General features: G+C 32.3%; 1 protein-coding gene across 1 annotated transcript; it reads right to left on the bottom strand.

Moving 5' to 3' along the window:
- Window positions 1-237: 237 nt before the first annotated feature.
- On the bottom strand, window positions 238-17,070 carry LOC149257259 (uncharacterized). Its single transcript, XM_089413862.1, has 5 exons — window positions 16,780-17,070; window positions 16,118-16,552; window positions 1,464-1,910; window positions 907-1,116; window positions 238-719 (listed from the first exon to the last, which is right to left on the bottom strand). The coding sequence occupies exons 1-5, from the start codon at window positions 16,828-16,830 to the stop codon at window positions 663-665; spliced, it is 1,200 nt and encodes a 399-aa protein (XP_089269988.1). The 5' UTR covers window positions 16,831-17,070; the 3' UTR covers window positions 238-662.
- Between the last annotated feature and the right edge of the window lie 6,118 nt (window positions 17,071-23,188).

The raw sequence follows: 23,188 nt of genomic DNA, 5'->3' as shown, positions 1-23,188 counted from the left end.
ACTACAGCAGCCCTGGAAAAGTAGTTTAGATTTTAACTCAGACGTCTGAAAGTAGATGGACTGATAAAGAGATTGCACGGAAAGTTTGTATCTTCTGGATCTGCTTGTCCATGAAAAAGATTGTTTATAAAAAACGGAACTATAACTGAGAAGAAAAATTTGCTGTAAAATTCAACCATTGCATACATGGTAAACACATGTTCAGCTGCAGGCATATGTTTCTACTACAAAAAAGAGTTAAATAAGAATACAGATAGGGCATTTTAAACCACTAAATTAATTTTGAGTTTAAGAGCTACATTATACTGATATTTGCCATCACAGAAATGTACAATCCTTAGTATTGCATGATGAGGATAATCTATCTACGTATGTTTTGATATAGCCAGATAAAGGAAGAAAGTCAGTGAACGACCAAGAAACTTATCTGAAATAGAAAGCTCAATGAATCTACAAATGTCTTTTGGCGAGCTCCAATATTATCATGGGGAGAGGGTCTACTCTGTGGAGAGACACCCAAATCCCTTTACCCATGGGGCAAATCATGTACAAACAGTCTACATAATATGAAGATATTCACATGAAATCATGTGAAGTGGTTTCCCAAACACGTAGGGTCCGTGATAAGAAGAGTGTCAAGGATGAACGTTGTCACCAATTATTCATTGACAAATCATTTTTCCACTGAAGATTTTTGAAATTATTGAAAGCATTTTCTCCTGCAAATAATAGGTTAAGCCCGTTAGAATTGGTTTTTAGGTGAGTGTGAAAATCCAACAAAGCCATGTTATTTATCAGAAACGAAAACTTAGTTGCACTGCTTGAAAGAGACAGTGAAGTAGCATGTTCTAATATTTTTCAAAGACCTATGACAGAATACATTCCTAATGCAGATGTAAAGCTTACTCCGTATTTCTTATGGGAATAGCTCTGTTGCTTGTATAAATCCTCGTCAATAGGGCTAGAGGCATTTCTTTGTGAGGAGGTCTTATTAGCAGGCATGGCTCCTTTCTTTTCGTTTCTTGCTTCATCGAATATAGTGGTGAAGGGAGTTCCTCCTGTTGGATCATTCACATCCCAGTCACCAAACTTGGGCAGAGCTTTCTTTTTGGTGGCCTGCCAAATTTGAAACATAAAACAGTAAGAACAAGGACTATAAACCTAGCCCTTAAGAGGCATTCGGACACCTTGACACTCCGCTAAACCACAGCCAATTGACACACCAAGTGGAACTATTACACTCCAGACTTGACAAGTGCATCAAAGGCCAAGATTTTCAGCATTGGCTTTCAGAGTTTTGACTCAGCTCACCAGCTCATAGAGCGTAGTCAACTAGGGAGTATTCACAGAGTTATAAAGAGTCCTATTTTTAAAATCTGTTGAAATGCATTATTGTTTGCTACTGATTTTTCATTGCCAGTGTTAATTGATGATGTGCTGTTTCTTTGATCTAAATGACATACCTTGTTGTTTGCAGATGGTTTTTCATAGCATGTGTTAACATATGAAGGATTGGGTGTTCTGCTCCCACCAAATTCCTTCCGAACCTTGGCCGAAGGAACCACAGAAACCACGTCTGTTGCGCTCTTGGATTTTCTCTGATAAATTTCTTTCTTAGCTCCTGGTTTAACATGATATAGATCCTGCTCTCTAGATGCCAAAGGAGCACTGTTTGCTGGCCGACTCGATGTGGGTACTTTCCTGTGCGCTCCTCGTTTCTCTGGAATTGATGAGGAGTTAAGTCCAGTCTGATGGATTGGAACCCGCCCTTTGGCACCAGACACTGCATACCCATTTCCACTACCTTCTTTCTCAACCCTACTTGCTCTTGCAATGTCAAAGTATTCAGATATAATCACCTCTTGATTCCCATTCCAGTCACCGAAGCTTGGAATGTGGACTTTGCTGGGCTGCCATTTCAAAACCCAGGGAATCTATCAGCTCCATCAAACTCTAAATTTCAAGCTATTCTAATGAATCCTAGATGAAAAAACAGCGCGCCTACTTCAAAAACAAAAATTCAAGTTAGACCCAAATCAACTCTCATTGAATCAGGCAAACCCAAACGAAGAAACCAAACATTTTGATCACTTGCGCACATACCCAGAAACGACAGCATGAACAGAAGACACTTACAGTCATGGAATTTGTTGGAACGCAAGCTCGTTGGTGGTCCGATGTTTGGATTTTCAGACAATGAAGCCAAGCTATATGAATTGAATTATATAGAGAATTATAAGGGAGCATGTGAAACTTTCTAAAAGACGAAAGACCCCAGGTCAGCACGGAGAACAATGACTCTGAAGAGTCAGCGCAATCGCTGTAAAAAGTCCATATAAAGACAACCATGGCTACCGTCCGTGATCAAACTCTAAAAGCTGGCAAATGAGGCGCACTTCCATTTTTCATTGACTTTGGATCTGCTAGTGTACAGCACATCGCATCTCCATTGGTGTGTCAGAGTAGTTCATTGGGGCCATTAAAGTTGAAACAACAGGGAAATGTATTTAGGCCATGTCATTTATCATCGATCTTCATTTATTGTATCAGAGTAGTTCGTTGGGGGCATTAAAGTTGAAACAACAGGGAAATGTATTTATGTTTAGGCCATGACATCATCGATCTTCATTTATTTATATATGGATTCATTTTATAAATATAAAATTAACTTACTCTTTATATTTTCATTTCATTTTTTGATCTTATATCACATTCATTAGCTACATTTAAACTAAATTAACAACTACCTATATTTGTTTTCCATATCATTTCCACCATTTATTATATATTCCAATGAACTCTTAATTGCATTTTAAAACAACTACCTTTTTTTTTTCTTTTTTTTTTTTTTTTTCAAAAGGTGGAAAAACCTATCAAACTCAGTTTGTCAAACCAACAGTGAGGACAGCCATCTCTGGCTGCTATCCGCGAATGTCAGTTGACACATCACTGTTATCAAGGAAAACCACGCCACCTGAAATAACCCGCTGGTGGTCCGTAAGGGAGCAGGCTTTCACTCCTGCCAGATGCCTCTGGGTCTTGGGCCGTTAACCTGTTTCCTTACGTCCGAGGAAGACGAGCTCTTAGCCAAGCAGAAGCAGTTTTAGGGCATACTCCAGGCCCATTAAAACAACTACCTATATTTGTTTTCCATATCATTTCCACCATTTATTATATATTCCAATGAACTCTTAATTGCATTTTAAAATGCATTTATTAGCTTGAAAAATGTATTTTGCATTTTACCATGAAGAGATTGATTTGCCACTTGTTTGTCTATTAATAAGTAGACCTTTTATTTGAACATATATTTTGATGGTTTTGTTCAAACTTGCTATTCATTATACACAATTAATTATATATTTTAATGAATTTTTATTATATTTTTAAATGCATTTATTATCTTGTGAAATGTATTTTACATTTGAGCATTAAGGGCGGAGGCATATTTATCAGAGTATACTTGTATTAATGGTGGTTGTATATAATTCATTTATTTCTATTAATGAGTTGTTGTATATGCTCACTCTTAGATTATATTTTTGCTTAAATCATTGGTAAATATATTTCTATTAATGAGTTGTTATATATGGTCACCGTTAGATTATATCTTTGCTTAAATTATTGGTGAACATACAACCCACACATCAATAGACATATAATGTCATAAATATTGATGAACATGTACAACCCACCCATTAATAGACATATAATGTCATAAATATTGGTGAACATATACAACCCATGCATTAATAGACATATAGTGTCATAAATATTGGTGAACATATACAACCCATGCATTAATAGACATATAGTGTCATAAATATTAGTTACCGTAAACGAGAGTCTATTGCAATTGAAAGGTAATGTCACCATACAATTTAGTGAATAATATTGACATTGTTCACCATAAATGACTTTATGCTTTTAGACTTTAACATTAATGACTTTTTCATAATTAAAAAAGAAATGGTCATCATTTGAGATGAGAATTACATGTTTGAAATATGGATTTTAAAAGTCATTTTCTAACTTTTCTCTGTTTTGGTTTGTTAGTTGGAATTTGATTATGTAATTGGGATAAAATTATAATCTTTTACTATTTAAAATGTGTTTTTGAATATATAGTTAGATTCAGTGTCTCCGAAAATCTTTGAAGTATTTAAATTATTAATTCAAATTGGTGATTCTAATAGTTTTTTTAAATTGCTCTGAAAATGTACACTAGAAAAAGCTAAAACATAGAAGAGTTAGGCTATGGCACTTCAAAATATTATTTTTTTATTACTTTGCATAGTTTTTATTAATTCTTTTATTTTGTGAATATTAATTTAAAGTTTTCCAAGGTTGTAAAACAATTTATCATTTTTGGGTCAATATTAAGTCATGTCTCTGTGGTATAGATTAGTTGGTGATAGAGTGCATTGTTAATGCACTTCTTGTGATATCATTAGTTTAGAGTGGTGGCTGGCAGAATCGTGTGCCACATTAGTATGAGCCTAACCTAATTGTCAATTTGGCCAAATACAATAAAAAATATTAAACTATGTCTAAATGATATATCCAACTAGGGCATGTTGTCACCAAAATTATACAATCAAGCCTCCTCTTTCAACAATATAATCTTAACAATTAACTTTCATACTTTAATCTCTACTCATGAAATTTAAATATAAAACATGATAAATTAGAATTAAGCTCGACATCAACCAACTAATCTATATTTCATAAATTAATAGACATAGAGATAAAAAAAATTATCATTTACTTTAAATAATTATAAACAAAATATATATATATATATATATATATATATATATATATATATATTGGGTTCCAACTACTTAAAATGATTATTTTATTATTTTAATGGTTATGTATGAAGCAAAAATATTTTATTATTCGTTTTAAATAACTATGAGACCGAGTATAGCATGACTATTTTATTGTTTAAAGTATTTATGTATAAAAGAAAAAAAAATATTTTTTTATTTGTTTTGAATAATTATGAAATTAAAATATAGCATGATTGTGATGTGAATAAGTTTGTAATCAAAATAAAGATATATTGATTTACAACAATTTGTAACCAAAATAAAGATGTATTAATTTACAACAAATTATTGTAAACACTATAACTATTGAATTTAGATAGGAGAGTAGAATAAATGGACTCATTCATTGTAAATTGTTGTTTAAATTTTTTCATATTTTTAAATGTCAAATGTAATTGTTTTGTGATAATGAGATTATATTTATAGATGAAATATGGTAGAGAATAATTAGAATATTCTATTGTGATTTTTTTAAAGTTATATTTTCTATATTTTTAATATTGATGTATTTGTTTTGTGATAGTGAAATTTTGTTAATAATTATACAAAAATACTATTAAATTTAGATTACAATATATTTATATATTTTGAATTTTTTGTTATTATAGTGATGTTTTATGGATTTTGTATGTGTTTAATTATAAATCAAAAGTAAAGTTTTAAATTCACTTTATCATATTATTTTATGCATTTCTTGACGTGTTACATAATATAAGTATTATGTGATTGTCACATAATACTTATTATCTTTTCGTTATGTAATTGTTCAATTTATTTTAGGTTATCTTGCATGAGGGTGTTGTAACCTTTATGTGTCATAACCCATTATGTTACCTTAATTCAACACCATCATTTCATGTTGAAGCAATGGGAAACTAGGGTGCATCCAACTTGTTCTTTGGAAGCTTCAAGAAATATTTTATTAGTATGTCATCAAAATCATTTTCGATGAGTGTTTTCTATGGATTAAAATATCTTGTATGGGAGTTTATACATCAATAAGCAAGAGGTTCTAAGTCACCTAAAATATTTTTCTACATTCATGAGAGCTTGCACCATAATCAAAATAATTGTTGCACGCTCATTATAGAACAAGCCTATTTGATGAACATTGGAACCCCCCCTTGAACTAATCATTTCCAATTTAGTCCCCCAACCCTATGAACCCTATTATGCTTGGTCTCATGTAGTAACCTACTCCCAAAATCATTTCTTTAACACAACATATTCCTCTTCCCATTTTCTCTATGCTTACAGAAGCACAACCACTTGGAAAGCACCTTAAATTATGAAACCTTCATTTAGTAGTGCAAGATTTGGCACATGCATATGTGAAGCATGCTCAAGAATCTACTCAAAAACAACCCTAATAGTACAAACCTACTCAAGGATCAAAGATACTAATGAAATTTGTTATGGTGGAATGTGGTAACGTGCATCTGTGATTAGTTTGCTTAAGTATCTCGTTGAAAGAATATATGTATTTTTTAGACCTAATGATCATGCCAATGCTTCATTATACAAAGTGCACAAATGTGAATCGCATCCAAGTAATGCCTTTTACATCTAGCACTACTACATTAAAAAAATTCCCTAAGAACATGTTTGTATGGTTGTATGGTACACACACATGCATTGGGACAATGCCAAATTGTCCATCTTAACACTACTACAATGCCATGTAAGAATGACGTTATATCAAAGCATCATGAGATTAATCATAAATTTAATTATGTGAATGAGATTAGTAGTGTGTCCTAGTTCTTTGTGGATGACACATCCACTACACACATCTCTTCCACTAATCATCATCATCAGAGGTCGTTGTGCCATGGTTTGAGAAATAAGATCAATATCATGCACTTTCTACCACATTATATTTGTAATCCTATTTAATAACTTGCTCGTGTTCTTATAGTGATGAAGATATAATTCCTTTCTTTGACAAACATGATTTATGTATTTAATATTTTGTATGATTTGGACATGACTTAAAAATGTCACAATGCCTACTCCACAACTCTCCATTGGGGAATTAAATATGATAATGTGATTACTTTGATGGTATGCATGTTCTTTGCATAATAGAAAATCAAGGCTCTAATGTTGACATTAATCATTATAGCCTTTTGGAGAGAGCTTGGATGTCCTCTTCTTATGTTGCTCGAATGTTTTCAAGTTATGCAAAATGATAGATTGAGGATATCATAGAGAAGGGATTTTTTGCAAAAACATGATTTTTGAGTTATGAATTTTAAAGGAGACAACTACAAGTGCTACTTGAACAACCTTGAATGGAAGACATGTGTCATTATAGTATGGAAAAGAAGATATTGAATCTTAAATAACTCTGTAAAACTCAAGATTTAAATAATGAATCTTGCATAGATCATTAATACTTAGTTAAGAACAATCACACTAGCATATTGGAGTTGAATGTTGTTGCAAAGGACCTTAGTGCACAACTTTCCCCTAAGTAAGCACACCATTAAAGAGCATTGAGCTCTTTGAAACAATTTCTAGGGCTTTGTGCAACAACCTTTCCACCTTGGTTTCAAAAATAGTTACTACCTTAATGAAAATTCTGACAGAAAAACGAGAGCCATAGCTCTCGGAACCCATATTTTTGCATCAAAAACATCAAAATCAACCCCCAAATGAAAAGGTAATGCTATTGGCAACACATTTTTTTCTTGAGGTAGAATTACTACAATTTCCCACCACGGTTTTAGTCCTTATAATGTTGTAGAAAACATCAAAATCAACCTCATTTTTGGGCTGATTAAAATTACAACTTAGTTGAAATATTGGTCTTAGCATTAGTATTGCTCGAAACAAAAACTTTCAAATTGACTCCCAAAATTGAAAGTGTTCTTCGACGTTATCATTACAACTTATTTGAGACTATGGTCTTGAAAATTGATATTATTGTGAACCTGAACCATGAAATAAACCTCAAAATTGAATTGTGGAGTTATAAATAACTAATTTATTTCCTTTGCTTAAAAATGCAAGGTTTTAAGTCATCGCCAAAAATGCTTACACTATTGCAAATAGAATCATTAAAAAATAATATGTAATTAATGAATTATATATATATATATATATATATATATATATATATATAATAAGACAAAAATCATATTAGGAAAAGTACTAGCGACATTTTGGAGTTTTTGGTGGATCTCTAGCCGAAATCCGACGAATTTTTTCGCTAAATCTTGACTTATGTTGTTTAAACTAGTTTTTTGACTGCATATATGATTCAACATCCTCAAAAACCCTTGGGGCACTTCAATTGTGAAGAGTTCACATGTCAAACTCGTGACTTCCATGAATCCTTGTCGGATTCTAGACAAATTAGATTGGAAAATAAGTCAAAAAACTTTCCAAAAAATTGCACTTAAAAACTATTTTTTAGGAGTATATATATAAATTTAGAAAGCATAATTAAATAAAGAAACAAATTAATAATTAATTAATTAAAAAATTAAATATAAATTAAAACAATTTGAAGGAAAAAAAAAACAAAAATAAATATTTAAAAAAAATAGTTTGTAGTGGAAAGGGTCGATGCCTAACATCACTTGAAAATCAAGTGATATGTCTAGGGTGGGGAAATGTCGCACATTACCCATCCTCCTCTTTACATTTAAATTTTGAAATTTTTTTAGTTATTTTTCTTAATTTTTTAATACCTTTTATTATATTTCAAATTGTTTTAATTTTTTTTTTCCAATTTTCACGTTTGAATTAATTTGTATTTTTTGTTGTCCATGGGGTCTTGGATAGATGGTGATCGAGTGTTATGTTAAGGCACTCTTAGATGTGAATTCAGTGGTTCAATTCCCTGCCCCGATCAGGGTGATATAATGGACACGATGAAGATGTAGTCCTGCCAAGCTTACAAAACAAAAAATGTTCTTTTTTTTAATCTTATTTTATATTGTTTTAATTTTTTTAACGTTTTTATCTATTACTTTTTTAATTTAATTTTTTTAATGTTTTTATCTATTAGTTTTTAAATTTATTTTTAATTAGTAAGTGATTTAGGTGATAGTTTAAAAAACTTTGTGATTTTAACCTTAGAGATAAAATAAATGGGCTACTTATAATATGGCATTTTAATTTAGAGGTTGATTTCATGTTTTTAACTCACAACAATATCAATTGTCAAGGTCATGGTCTCAAACAAGTTGAAAAGCTAACCTCAAAGAAAAGGGGTGCTAATTGTAGCACCACTTTTAGTTTTGAGAGTCAGTTTTAAAGTTTTTGTTTACAATGGTATTGGATGTTGAGACCATGATTTCAACCAAGTTGTAATTTTAAACCCCCAAAAAATCGGGATGTTGCTGTGAGCACCACTTTTGTATTTTATGATTGATTTTAAGGTTTTTCTTTGCAACTTTAGAGACGATAGTTGTAAAATTTTGTAATTTTAACTATGAAAAAAAGAATGCTACTAGTAGCACCATTTCTTGAAACAAGGGTGAAAATAGACACTAAATGTGATTTCTAAAAGAAAGGAAAATTCTATAGAGTTCTTGTTAAGTCAGTAACTATGTTTTCCATGCCCCTTTACCTATTGCATCTTATACCATTCATGCAACCATTGTTCATGTCATAATCCACTTCAACATGGTTGATTGATACAACAGGGGATTCCTTATTTGACTTTACCACCCTTCAAATAGAATAGAAGTAATGAACAAGATCATAGATTTGACATAATGAAATGTCATCATTATCATGGCATTCTAGATAATGACTCCAAGGGTACTTTATCATTTCCCCATAATTTGAGTCATTGAATACAATACAACACTTTCTCTAACATGAGGACCTAATACAAATCTCTTGTGACTTCCTAAGGCATGTGATGCCACAATTTTCTAGTAGTTTGAGAAGAAACATGGCCCTTTTAGTGTTAGATATATCATGCATCACACTAACACTTACTCCACCTTATATTTATTCCATTTCCCAATAGCTAATATCCCCACAAAGCTCACATGATTCAAATAGAATTGCAATGCTATAAATGTGGAGGTTTGTGCCAAATGGTTGGTTAGTGAAATAAGGATTTCATGCATTGGATGCATCACTTCTGTAAAGATGTGCTTTCATTACTCCTTCCTCACCTTGATGTTTAGTGTTAATTTTTGTTTTTGTATTGAAGTATTACACCCTCTTTTTTTCTTTTGATTGAGATAACATAGATATCTGAAATGATATGTATGGTATCTGCTAGCATTGTTGCTCATTCTACCTCCTTAAAACTCAAGGGGGTGAGCCTCCCTTCAACATCTACACTACTCAGGTTAGCATGGACTCTTTGTTGCACTTTAAGCATACAATATCCCTGACATTTATCAATAATCATGTGGTTCATGTAGAAATTTGATATATAGAAATTAATGCAAATTCAAAAATTTCACCTCAAACTTAAGGTTTCTCAATTCTATTTGTTATGCACTTTCAACCTTAGCACTAAATCTGAAATATTAGTTACAACAACATATAATTCACTTCTTTTCAATGAAATTAACAAGGAAACCCAAGAAATTAAATACCAAACAAATACACTTCAATGAGACAATGTTGAAATCTTAGGGCACACTTCCCAATTATATAACAAATATGAAACTAACTTATTACAACAATAAATCTACCCCTTTAGCTTATATATGTTTGTTAAATCACTTAGCAAAATCTACTTAATGTTATGTCAAATCAACATGTGTAACTAATGCTAGAAACTGCTCAATCATAAAGATGACATACGTTGAAATTCAAATATACAATAACCCAAAGTTTGGATAGTAGAAACACTCCATATATCATATAATATGAAGCACAAGTACATGCGCCTAGCTAGTGTAAGCTAATACACGTCATGCATTCCAAATCCTAGATAGACTACCATAAGAAAGCCCTAGCCACCAACTTCTCCTAGCTAGAAATATTTCCAACCAAAGTTGCTTGCTCCGCCATGATTCATCAACAAGATAGCATTCACACCAATGAGTCCTCCTTGGCACCTACACTTACATCGCATAAGTGTACAAAACAGTCTCCTTGTAACTTGTCCACTTCAAGAAATTTAAGCAATACTAGCGTTTCTAAACACCACAAAACATTAGTCTTCTTTTGTCACAAGATCCAGGAGATAAAGTGTTATTTTTGCTCCTTTGAAACCCTAGTATTCCTTGTTTTGTTAGGGAAAAACCCTAATCACAATATCGCCTTGAATCTCCTCAATAGCCCTAATGCTCACGACAAAAAGAGGGGATACAAAGAAGAGTACAAAGAGACTAGTTGGATCTAGGTCTCACATCTCTAACACACACATGCAATTACTATGAATGGACAAGAATAATGATTGAAAGGACTATCATCCCTTTATTTATGTGAAAGGTGAGGGAGCCCAACAAAATTAACCACCTCCTCAATAAGTAACCTAGCTAAATTATAGATAGCTTCATGTTTGAAGTGCTCCAACTCGTAGGAATAGATGTCAAGCTCCAAGGTAGTACATCCAATAAGCAACAGTCCAAGGTTGAACATTCTACAAGATTTGTTAAACGCTCCTCTGCTAAAGGCATCCAATGCTCCAATTCACCCTCCTAAGACATGTGTACTCTCGGAAAACCACACCTACACAATCGCTTCTCAAGCCAAGTCTCATCAAGTCAAGTACAAGCCTCCATATAAGTTTCCTAGTGTCCCCATGTTATCTAGGGCTCAATGTTCCTTTTATATACTCAATGCTCCTCCTTCAAGTGGGGTTTCATTCCAGACAAGTGAAAAATCCGTGCATGTGTGACACATGAAGAATGTCACCATGCCACATAGGTATGCCACCACCTAACCAAGTGTGCCGCATATGCATCAATTCAAGGCATAACAATCCACAAGAAAATTGTCTTCAACGTGTGTACTCATCATGGTACAAGCAATCAAAATCAATACATCATGCATCCCAAATAACATGAAGCAACCTCAAGCATTGTATAAACACTTTCTTAGTGACCTCGAAAGCTAATAAGTCAATAGTTTTATGCCATGAATTTCAACAACATTTCTCAATGCCTAGCATTGTGAGATTTTTGCACAAACGTTGAGTTGCCTTGCTCAATTGTTTGCATTTTCACACACAAGGGAGGACTTAGTAGGTTGGTATATTTTTGTTACGACAAAATTCATCTAGTGCATCTTATATCTCCTCTCTGTTATTATTTATGTAGATTTAAAAATTTGAAGGTCCTTGTTGCTACATGTAACAGTGTCATAAAGCAACATGCTCGTTAAGCTTTCTAGGTTATCCTTGCTCTTAGGTTTGAAGATGTATCTTTATGAAGCTATTTCTCTTTGGCTCTAATGAAGGATTGTCCTTACATATTTATGACAGCGAACCACCTATGGTTGTACATGTACACTGTAACCAACTACTTGATTATGGACACTTTCTAATTTCTCAAGCTTTCAATGCACAAAGATGTTGGACACAATTTGTGTTGGATCAATTAGCTCGCACCTCCTACAACTTTGATGCATTATGGATCCCCATTTCAAAGGGATATAACCTTCTTACCATGTCTTTTTATGTATCCAATGACAATACATCACATCACATTTATCTGAGTTATGACATAATGCATCCATAGCTTGTGTTTTTTATGCAGTGCATCCAAATTTTATAGGGTTAGAAACAATAGTATTTGAGATGTCATTGCATTGCAACAACACTTTGTATTCCTTGTACAACATGGACATCACAAAATACCTCCAATGTTATAAAATATAGACTAGTCATCAAACTGGTCAACCCAAGGAACTAGAATAGTACCGAAACCAAATAAAAATAAGGAATAAAACTAGACCACAAATTTTTTTGACCCAAAAAAAATAAAATATTCAAATTTAAAAAAATCAAAGAAAAAAAATCATGTGCATCTATGTGCATCCAAACCACTATACACAGAATATGCAAATATTCTCATGTATATAGCAAGTAATGGTGAATATAATCAAAATAGCACCAAGTGCAAAGTATCTAGAAAGGGAGAAAAGAATAGTTTTATTTTTTTTATTTTTATTTTTTTTGGTATTTATGTTTTCTGTGAAAACATGAACATACCATATGCATATGCTTTTTCGCATCTACAACATGTAATTTTGTCTTATGAATAAAATTACTATTTTTCCAAGGGGAAAAAAGCACCAAGTGCAATCCATATCTAAACCAAAATGCATCAACAAAGAGCTCTAAATAGCCTCTAAAGTCCAAAAATTAGCATATTACTAATTAATAACTATGGTATAACATGTAAGCTCTACAATATAATTGTATAAGAGGATCTTCTAAATTATCATCATCTTCATCATCAACATGACTTGACTCAAAAATAGGATTTTGGCTTGATTCCCTTGACCCTTAAGGCACCTATCCAACAACAATGTTCAAACCCTTTGTCTATGGAAGTGTGTCCAAGTCCATCCAAGATAGGTCATCATTGTCAAGCATTTCTCATTGAGTCTCCACAACCCACTCTCATGAGGGACCTCTTTAAATAGCATTAAAGGGGGGGCTAGGGTTAAGTTTAGTGTTTCACCCTTTTTTATTCTATTATTTTTTTTAGATTAAGTGGTCCCATCCTTGGTTGTATAGTTCCATATAGAACCAACCAAAATTTGAATTTATTACCAATTCAATACTAAATTGGCCCTACTAGACCATTATGACCCCAAAGCCTTCAACTAGACCATTATGATCCCAAAACCAATGAAACTTGCTAGTTTTGCCAAAAATCAATCTAATTCTAATAACAGTTAATGCCTCCACATATTAATGACTTGATATGAGATAGGGTGGTATGGTTACAGTGTGAACATGATTCTATTGTAATTGCATGTCGGGCTCTTGCTAATTTTTTGAAGCTAATGAAATTTTAATATTGAAAGGGGTCATGTATGACCTCACATGACAATGTGTTACCACAAATCAATATGCACTTGTATTTTAGTAAAGTTGATATTTTACGGTGATCAATAAGAACTTAGTTATAGATCATTCAATGTAGCTCAATGTTATATTTGCATTGTGATATCTGTGCATAGTATATACATAGTTAGATCTATGTCCATGACATTTGCTCTATGGCACGATGTATTGTTATTATTGTCAGATCTCCATGCATAAATATATCACAATGAAAACATTGCATTTAGTTAATGTAGATGCTCTACAACTTGGTGTATAATGTTTATTATTACCCAAGGGGCAATTTTTTGAAAAGTTAGCCTCCATGGGTGTATGCTATTGATTTTTTTGGGATCCCTCTTTCTCACATACGACTACACTCATCTAAACATGCTCTTTCATTTTCTTTTCACACCAATGACGGCTCAATCATGGTGCATCAAATGACTTCCTCCACACAAATTGAAAAGAAAAAACCAATAGCTAAATATTACATACATGTAAATGGATGGTGTTATGGTTCTAAGTGTGATTATGTCAATGTTTGCCTCAATAGGACTAATTATCATTTCATATATCCAATTTGATGTTTTGTCTCATTGTATCATGATTGCACATAGCTTATTTTTTAAAGTGAGTCAAGTCTTATGGTTAGTGTGTACTATTAGTGACTTCCTAGGGTTTCCACTATCTTCCCATCATTTCTATTCTATTCATGAAAAAGGACTACCTGGCCTTCATTCTGGGCTTCTCAAAGTCATCCATAAAAGGTCTATATGTGAAATGAAAAGCATGAATTGGTAAATCCTAATTAAATTGAAAATGCTTGAATTGTCTAAAGAGTATATAAATGGTCAAAAGAGGTGGAGAGTTATATCGAATGTATAGAGATTGAGCAAGTTGACATCTTATTATGTGACTTTCCCTTATTCCCTAGCTTGTCTAAAGAACATCAAAATAAAAAGGATGTGTTCAATGAATCAAACACCTAATCAATTGGGGGGTGTATTAAATGATGTCGAGGAATGACCCCTCAATACTTTATGCTCCCTCTTGCAAGGCTAGTGATGAAATCACAGCTAAAACTAGACAAAATTAAAAGATGTAACTCCTATAATGACTTGAAGGTCATGTCATGAAGGTTTTTCCCTTTTCATTCCCTACCATAATGCTCCTACCTATCATACCCTAGCTAATCAGCTTCTTGACAAGCACACTTTGTCCTAAGATATCATGTGTAAAGGTTTATGATTGTGTGTCATGGTAGACTAAGGCAATCCAACAACTTAATTTTGTTTATGTTATGTTAAAAGGACTTCCTGTGGTTTGCATCACCTAATCAGCGTAAGGAGCTATTAATAACCATTTTAAATGAAGATCTCAATGGAGCTGTTAATAACCATTTTAAATGAAGATCTCAATGAACATTGGCATGAAGATTGACACATCAACAAGTTCGTTGGACACTTCAACTCCAATCAACGGCAAGCATTGAAGAAGAGGGTGAAGATTGAATATTGCCCCAGCCTCTAGTTGTATGTGAAGCAGTTTAATCCGTGGTTGGAGGAAAATGAACTCCATTGGTCCTTGAATTGTAATGTAACCCTTTCAAAGGGAATTTATCATTGTTTGTTATGAAACCAGCTCACAAAAAGATAGAAAAGATAGATCAATGCCTTAAAAATAAGCCTCTTCGAGGGGTCAACCTCCTTTACATTACACAAATGAACAATTCTTGGACGATACAAATGACAATACCTCCTTTCTATATAGGAGTCTAAGGGGTCATAATATAATTAGAGCCGACATAACAATAATAATGTAAGGGCACAATAATAACAATAGTGGGTTTCTATGGGGCACAATAATAACAATATGGGGACTACATGGGCACAACAATATAATAAGGGAGTTGTACTAATAACAATAAGGGGTTACACTAGTAGTATAGGGACCTAACATTGTTTATTTATAAAACTCACTTGATGATCATGCCAAGGGTGGTAATTTGAACTGTATTTTGACTTATAGCTTTTTTGAGCCCATGGTTTGGACACTCATAGTTTGAGTTTAGTTTGAGTTGTCCATTGTAATCAATTATATTTGCAATGAGAACCTCAATCTATATAAGGGAGGGTTTCTCATTTGCAAAGGGTGGAAAAGCAATGAAAATTGCCAGTTCAGAGAGTTACACAGAATCCTATTTATATGATCTGAACAACACATTATTGTTTGATGCTGGCTTTTCATTGCCAATCTTAACGGATGAATTATTGTTTCTATAAACTGAATGACATACCTTCTTGTTTGCAGATGATTTTTCATTACCAGTCTTGGTGGATGAAGGACTGGGTGATCTGCTCACACCATATTCTTTCCGAACCAGGGCTGAAGGGTTCATAGCAACCATATCTGTTGTGCTCCTGTGTATTCTCTGATAAATTTCTTTCTTATCCCCTGGTTTAACGTGACATAGATCCTGCTCTCTAGGTGCAAAAGTGGCACTGTTTGCTGTAGGTACTTTCTTATGCGCTCCTCGTTTCTTTGGCATTGATGATGACTTCAGACCATGTTGATGGATTGGAAGCTGCCCTTTGGGACCAGGGACAGCATGCCCATTTCCATGATCTTCTTTCTTAACCCTACTTGCTCTTGCAATATCAAAGTATTCAGATATAAACACATCTTGGTTCCTATTCCAGTCACCAAAGCTTGGAATGTGGAGTTTGTCTGGCTGCCATTACAAGACCCAGGGAATCTATCAGCTCCATCAAGATTTCAATTTCAAGCTATTCTAATGAACCCTAGATGAAAAAACAGTACATCTACTTCTAGAAACAAAATTCAAGTTAAACCCAAATCAACTCTGATTGAACCAGGGGAAGCCAAATGAAGAAACAAAGCATTTTGAACACGAAAGGCATATACTCAAAAACATAGGCATGAACAAATGATACTTACAGCCATGAAATTTGTTGCAGAGCAAGTTTCTTGGTCCCCTGATATTTGCATATTTAGACTTATAAAGCTAAGATTTATAAACACCAGAGATAGTCTGTGCAACTTTCTAAAGACGGAAGACCCCAAGTCAGTCAGTCTTGACACGGAGACTGACTATAAAAAGTCATTTTACTGACTGTAAAAAGTCGAGAATTTAAACATCAAAGCTGACAGAGGTTGCGCACTTCCCGTTTCCATTGACTTTGGATTTGCTGGTCTCGCGTTCATTGGCATATTAATTTTTAACAACGGGACTTGGTTGTCGGGGACTAACGATCGATAGGCTTATACCCAAAAAAAAAGGGGTCTTCCTGCATTTCTAATAAACAATTCTCAAGCACTAAGAATCCAGAGCCTTCTGGTCTATGCAAGGATTAATTAGTCTATGAGCATTGATATAGGTCTTCATAAATGGTTACAGGTTTTTGAATATCTTAGTTTCTGTTCATTGACAAAGGTTATTATTTAAAAAATTATATTGTTTTATTTATTTTAAATTTTATTAATTTATTATAGGTTTGGGTAGTTTAATTAATAATGACGGTGGGTGGAAACGAAGTTTCACTCAATAAATGTTAGAGTTCAAATCTTGTTCTTGTGTTATTTGAGAATTAAATAAGATAAAAATATAATCTATCAAATTTAAAAACAAATTCACCAACTTATCTTAAAATTATCTTAAATTTCTCAACTAATTTGTTTCCTAATAATAAGATATATTATATGTATAAAAATATCAAGCACCCATTTGAATGAAAAAGAGGATTATTAAATAACACACTTGTGTATTAAATAATATGAATATCAAATAATCAACCACTTTTTGTTAGGAATGAAAGTTGATCATTATATATGCCTCACATGAATTTAAAAAATATCATGTATCAGTCAGTGTTTCTTTGTCAGTCATTCATATATATCTGAATCACATGAATTTCAAAAACATCGAATATCAATCACTCTTTCTTCACAAAGGGTGATCATTATACATTCAAATTGTGTTCATGAAATCACATAAATTAATTGTGTACGTGAAATCACATAAACTGTAAAATAATATTATTGTTTTAATGGTTTTATATAATTTTTATATTAAGGTATAATATTAAATATTTTTGTTGAAGATATTTTATTTTATTATTATTTTTTTTACGAGGATTTGATGATTTTTTTAATTTACGATTTAGATTGATTCTCAAGAGAATATGATTAGCATATGTTTTGTTTGAATGCTTATTAATTGGTGTAATGTGTTACAGAGTTTGTTAGGTTGCATTTACTTTTAATCAATTAAAAAAATTAGAATCGTGTCAAGTGGCTTGCTACACACCATATTTCGTGCAAGGCTTTTTATTTCAACTTAAGGTGGATGAGCATCTGGTGACTTATTTCAACTTAAGGTGGATGAGCATCTGGTGACTTTTTTTAATTGACCGCCTATATTGATTATCAAGGGAATATGCTTAGCATATGCTTGTCTGAATGCTTATCAATCGTTGTAGTGTGTTACACAGTTTGTTAGGTTGCATTTACATTTAATAAATTTAAAAAATTAGATTTGTGTCACGTGGTTCCCCACCCACCAATTTTCTGGAGATTTTCAAAGCATACTAATTTCAAAAAAAATGTCTTATATCTTGGTTGTAAAGAATAGAAACCCTAACACTTTTATTTTTTATCACTACCTTGTATTCTTAAGGGCTAAGTAAAATCAAAGAATAATAATATTTTTTCTGCAATATTTTTTTGTTATATATTTATCAATAGTAAATACAAAAGAAGTCTTTGGATATATCAACCACGTTAATATTTTTAATGTGGTTGTACTAGTTTATATGAAAATGCAATCATTTTATTATGAGAATAAAATCACATAAATTTTAAAATAGTATTATTGTTTTAATTATTTTATATAATTTTTATTATTTATTTTATAGAAATAAATGGTTTAATGTATAATATTAAATATCTTTTTATATAAAAATATTATATATATAATTTGTCGATAATAATTTGGAGATTAAATATAGTTTAGTTATGAAGTACATTAGTTGTAGCCATATAGGAATAAATCACTTGCATGTGAGTGTGGCAAGGACAAACTGTGACAAAAAGTTAAAGTTCATTAAAAATCTTATGCAACTTGGACTTTAATTGAGAGCAACTAGACTATTTCATTGTAAATTGTTCCTTGTAATTGTCTTGTCAAATTATTTATATATTAGATTTAATTGTTGTAAGGTGAGGAGATTATGTTGATATTCATAAGGAAATGCTATTAGAGTAAGGTCTTAACCTTTTTATTCATTATGAATTTTTTGAGCATTATTAATGTCTTATGGATTCATTAATGTATTTAACTATGAATGAATAGAATGCCATGTTTGACATCTCCCTCCATAATATTTCACAAGATTGGATGTGAGGGAGCATAAAGTTCTCTATAGTTGTTAGTGACCAAATTTCAAGTAGCCATATTTTTACTTTTAATTTTTTTTGCTAAACTGAAAGCATGCTCTATGGATTTAGGATTAAATAGGCACACGTCATGTTGGATGCTTTCCTTTTAAGTTCTCATAAAGAGGACTAAAAAATTATCCTTTGAAATGTTCTTTACCTTAAGGCTCAAATTTTGGAATTATTGAATGTGCTTTGTAACTAGACCATTTAGTCAAAGATTTGTTGATTGACTAAAGAATGTATTACTCTTAACATCCCAATAATGTGCTATCAATTCCTCAATAAAAATGGACCAAGATACAATAGAATCCACTTTCCTTTTGCAAATTCATTGATACCATAAAATTTGATCTTCTTTTAAAAACATGGATGCAATATTTACTTGTCATAAGGTTGTCACTTGCTATATATCAAATTATTGCTTCATATAGAATATCCAAGTTATAAAATTGTTACCAACAAACTTCCTCATATCAATCTTTGTAATTAAGTAATTCCCCGATGCTTACTTGAAGCCATGATGGTGTGGATATTGCAGTGAAAAATCATGATTGTGGTTAAACGATTCAATGTTTATGCTCTCCAATTATGATAAAGTATTCCTCATATGTGATTGAGTTATAACACAATTGTTCTCCTTATTTTCATGATTTCCTTGGATCTCCATATCCCTTTTGGAAGCCTCTTCGAGAGAAACTTTTCCATCGAATTTATGGATTTTTTTATTTCTTCCTTGCTTTCCTCCATCTTTTCTTCCATATTTTTACCGATTATTGCACCTATGACAATGGAATTTCCAACTTGGATACCTAATATTGGAAATTTGCAGTTTCCCCATGAGTCATGGATGAGCTTTTTGGATGTTTAAGTAGTGAAGTAACTTTTCAAGCACCTATAGAAGTCATGTGAATAAATATTAATTCTCCTTTTTTCCTCTTTATCACAAAATTTAAATAACCAAAAATAGGTTTTCCAATCAAAAGCTATGTCAATTGTAAGTCATGTACCTTTCAAAACTCTAATTTGTAGATTACATGGATGGTTGACCTTTGCTTTGATATATATCTAAAGCTTGAACCCTTCTGAATCTAAAATTTTGGCTTGCATTGGTATGTCTACTTTACAATTCCACAAGTCTGACCAAAATTTGATGTGCCAAGTGAAAGTTATGATAACTTTTCCAAAACTTGTTGATTTTTGGCCTCCTCCCAAGAGTGAACTTGTATAGCATGCCACATGTCCAATTTTGTAAATATGATTCTATAATTTTACTTGTTGTACCTCAATATGCATTATCAAATCCCTAGAAATTTCACATTCTGAAACTTCTCTAGGATAAAGTTATAGCAAAACATTCAAGATCGCTTCTTTAAAATTGACTTTAGGACTATTCAAAAACCCTAACTTACATGAGATCTATATCCAAATTCATAGTGAACCAGAGTCTAAAATATTTAATAATTGTACATAGATACCTCTCTATAGTCTTTTAAAAATTACACAGACGAAAGTGTTCTAGAAAAAAATTATAGTGAAAAATATAAAAGCACTCATTTAAGATTGATTTCAAGATCATTAAGAAACCCTATCTTCCATAGGGTATATATCTAAAACTATAGTAAAATAGAATCTAAAATTTTAATCACATGTATGTGTATATCTCTCCTAAATCATATCAAAATTTCACGATCTAAAGCTTCACAAAAAAAAATATAGTGAAAATTCGAAGATTGCTTATTTAAGACAAATTTCAAGACCATTTACAGACCCTAAATTTCATAGGGTATATCTATGAAATTATAGAAAACAATAATTTGAAAGCTTTCTCATATGTAATTCTATATCTCTCCTAAATCAACCCAAAATTTCATGGTTTGAATCTTCTCAAAAAAAAAAAGATAGTAAAAATGCCACGATGATTTGTCTAAAATGACAAAATTCTATGACCATAGATCTAATATCAAATGTTATGAACCATGTGTCTTAAAATGATTAAAAGCCAATAATTACAGTCCACTTTGAGAGGGAAACCTCCTTTCACAATGAATACAATGTATACGACAAGATTTGATGATCCTAAGAGTAGGCATCCTTGGTAGATATAGGAGACAACAGATAAAATTATAATGAAAGGGTACAATGGAAGGTCCTATCGAGAACAAAAATATAACATTAGAAATGGAATAATTCAATATATAAGGCTAAGGAATGAGTTTTAGGGTTAACATGGGTAGTACTTGGGTAGTTGACTATATGGATAAGGAAATGATTGAGACTCCTTAGTTAGTGCCTAGGGATGTTGGGCCAAGTGTTATTGTCGGAACTTGCACATATATCAGAGAGACATAGTACCTACCACCCTTAACCTGGGGACCTAGTAACTTTTTCTGGTGAGCTCACCCATGAAGGATAATTCCTATAAACAACTTCATAGCAAATCCCCAGAAAATATGGCCGCTCACTCTACTACCAACAAATTAGATCAACTAGAGACTCAACGCATGATTATTAATGAAATTTTTTAGGGAATTCAACATTTTGTAAGCAATTTGGATGAGAAGTTAGAGAGCTTGGCAAAAAAATTGATTAAGAATTTTGCACCTATGACAACTCAAGGCATATCAAAATAAGAACGTCGGTATGTGCATCACATTGAACCACAACAAAAAGAAACTTCTAACTCATGACTACTTAGCCATTTATAACTATCTTTAGTTCCACAAAATAATAAACTAATGGAATATAGCATATGGCACCATTCTCCCAAGGTGGGCCTAAACAAATGGTTTTGAACCATTAAGATATATCACCTAGATGGAACATTCCTTCACCTTCCTGTGCATTATTGATGAAATGATGAAACTTAGGGTGGGGGTCCTACATTTAGATCTAGAAATATGGAAATTGTGGGAATGGCATAAAAATCCCTATCTAGGATACATTGCACGGAGTCAATTTGATAAAGCTACCCATGCATGTTTTGAGAGAACTACTCATTAGATGGTGTTGAAATTGTAACTAGTGTTGGTCTTCATAATGTAATGTAATTTTATCATTGACATATTTATTATATTCATAATTATATTTTATTTTGGTTAAAGCATGTTCTTCGTGCTTATAGAGTCAAAAGGAATTTATTATGAGTCAAAAGAAAATGTATTTGATTCATGTCCCATTTGGACATTTGTAAGAAAAAGGAATTTGAATTTTTTGTTTTAGTCGTAGTCCACCAAATGAGCAAGTCGGCCCAGTCCTCCAACGGACACCTATTCAACCTCCTGGACAGCTATATATAAAATAGTTTGAACCATTTGAAGGATAATCAATTATCATCACAATAAGCACTTTTTGCACCTAAAAAGAAGAATTATACTGAATTAAAGGAGAGAAATGGCAAGAAGAATCTTGCAAATGTGAAGAAGGAATTCTATGAACAGGGTCAAATTTTTCTATGCTACAGCAAGCCTAAAATTTTAGGGGTTGCAATTTCAGGAAGTTGACCAGTTTGACCTATGTTGACTTTGACTTTGTAGGTGCTTTGGAGGAGGGTTAGACTTGGAGTTTTTGGTGGCAGTTTTATCTTGGTCTTGGTCTTGGATATCTCATATTAACTTGATTATATAAGAGAAGGATTGTTGGGTTTTTCCCCCTTGTGGGTTTTTTCCCCTAACTTGGAGACTAATTTTGGTGTCTCTTATCTCTTTATTTTCGTAGAAGATTGGACATTTTGTATAATTGCTTGATGAAGAAGACATAAAAAATAATAAATAAGAAATATAAACATTCACAAGTAATTATCAAGTAGAGAAATCAAGCATAATTCCACTACACTTGGTTTCTCAACATGGTTTCAGAGCTATAGTGAATATAGGAGTACTATTGAAGAAGACCTAAGTAAGGTTAAGTCTCG

The sequence above is a fragment of the Pinus tabuliformis genome, chromosome 6 (genome assembly GCF_031772625.1).
Source record: "Pinus tabuliformis cultivar Carrire ecotype Pingquan chromosome 6, CPIR1, whole genome shotgun sequence".
NCBI lineage: Eukaryota > Viridiplantae > Streptophyta > Pinopsida > Pinales > Pinaceae > Pinus > Pinus tabuliformis.
This window is presented reverse-complemented; position numbering and strand designations above follow the sequence as displayed.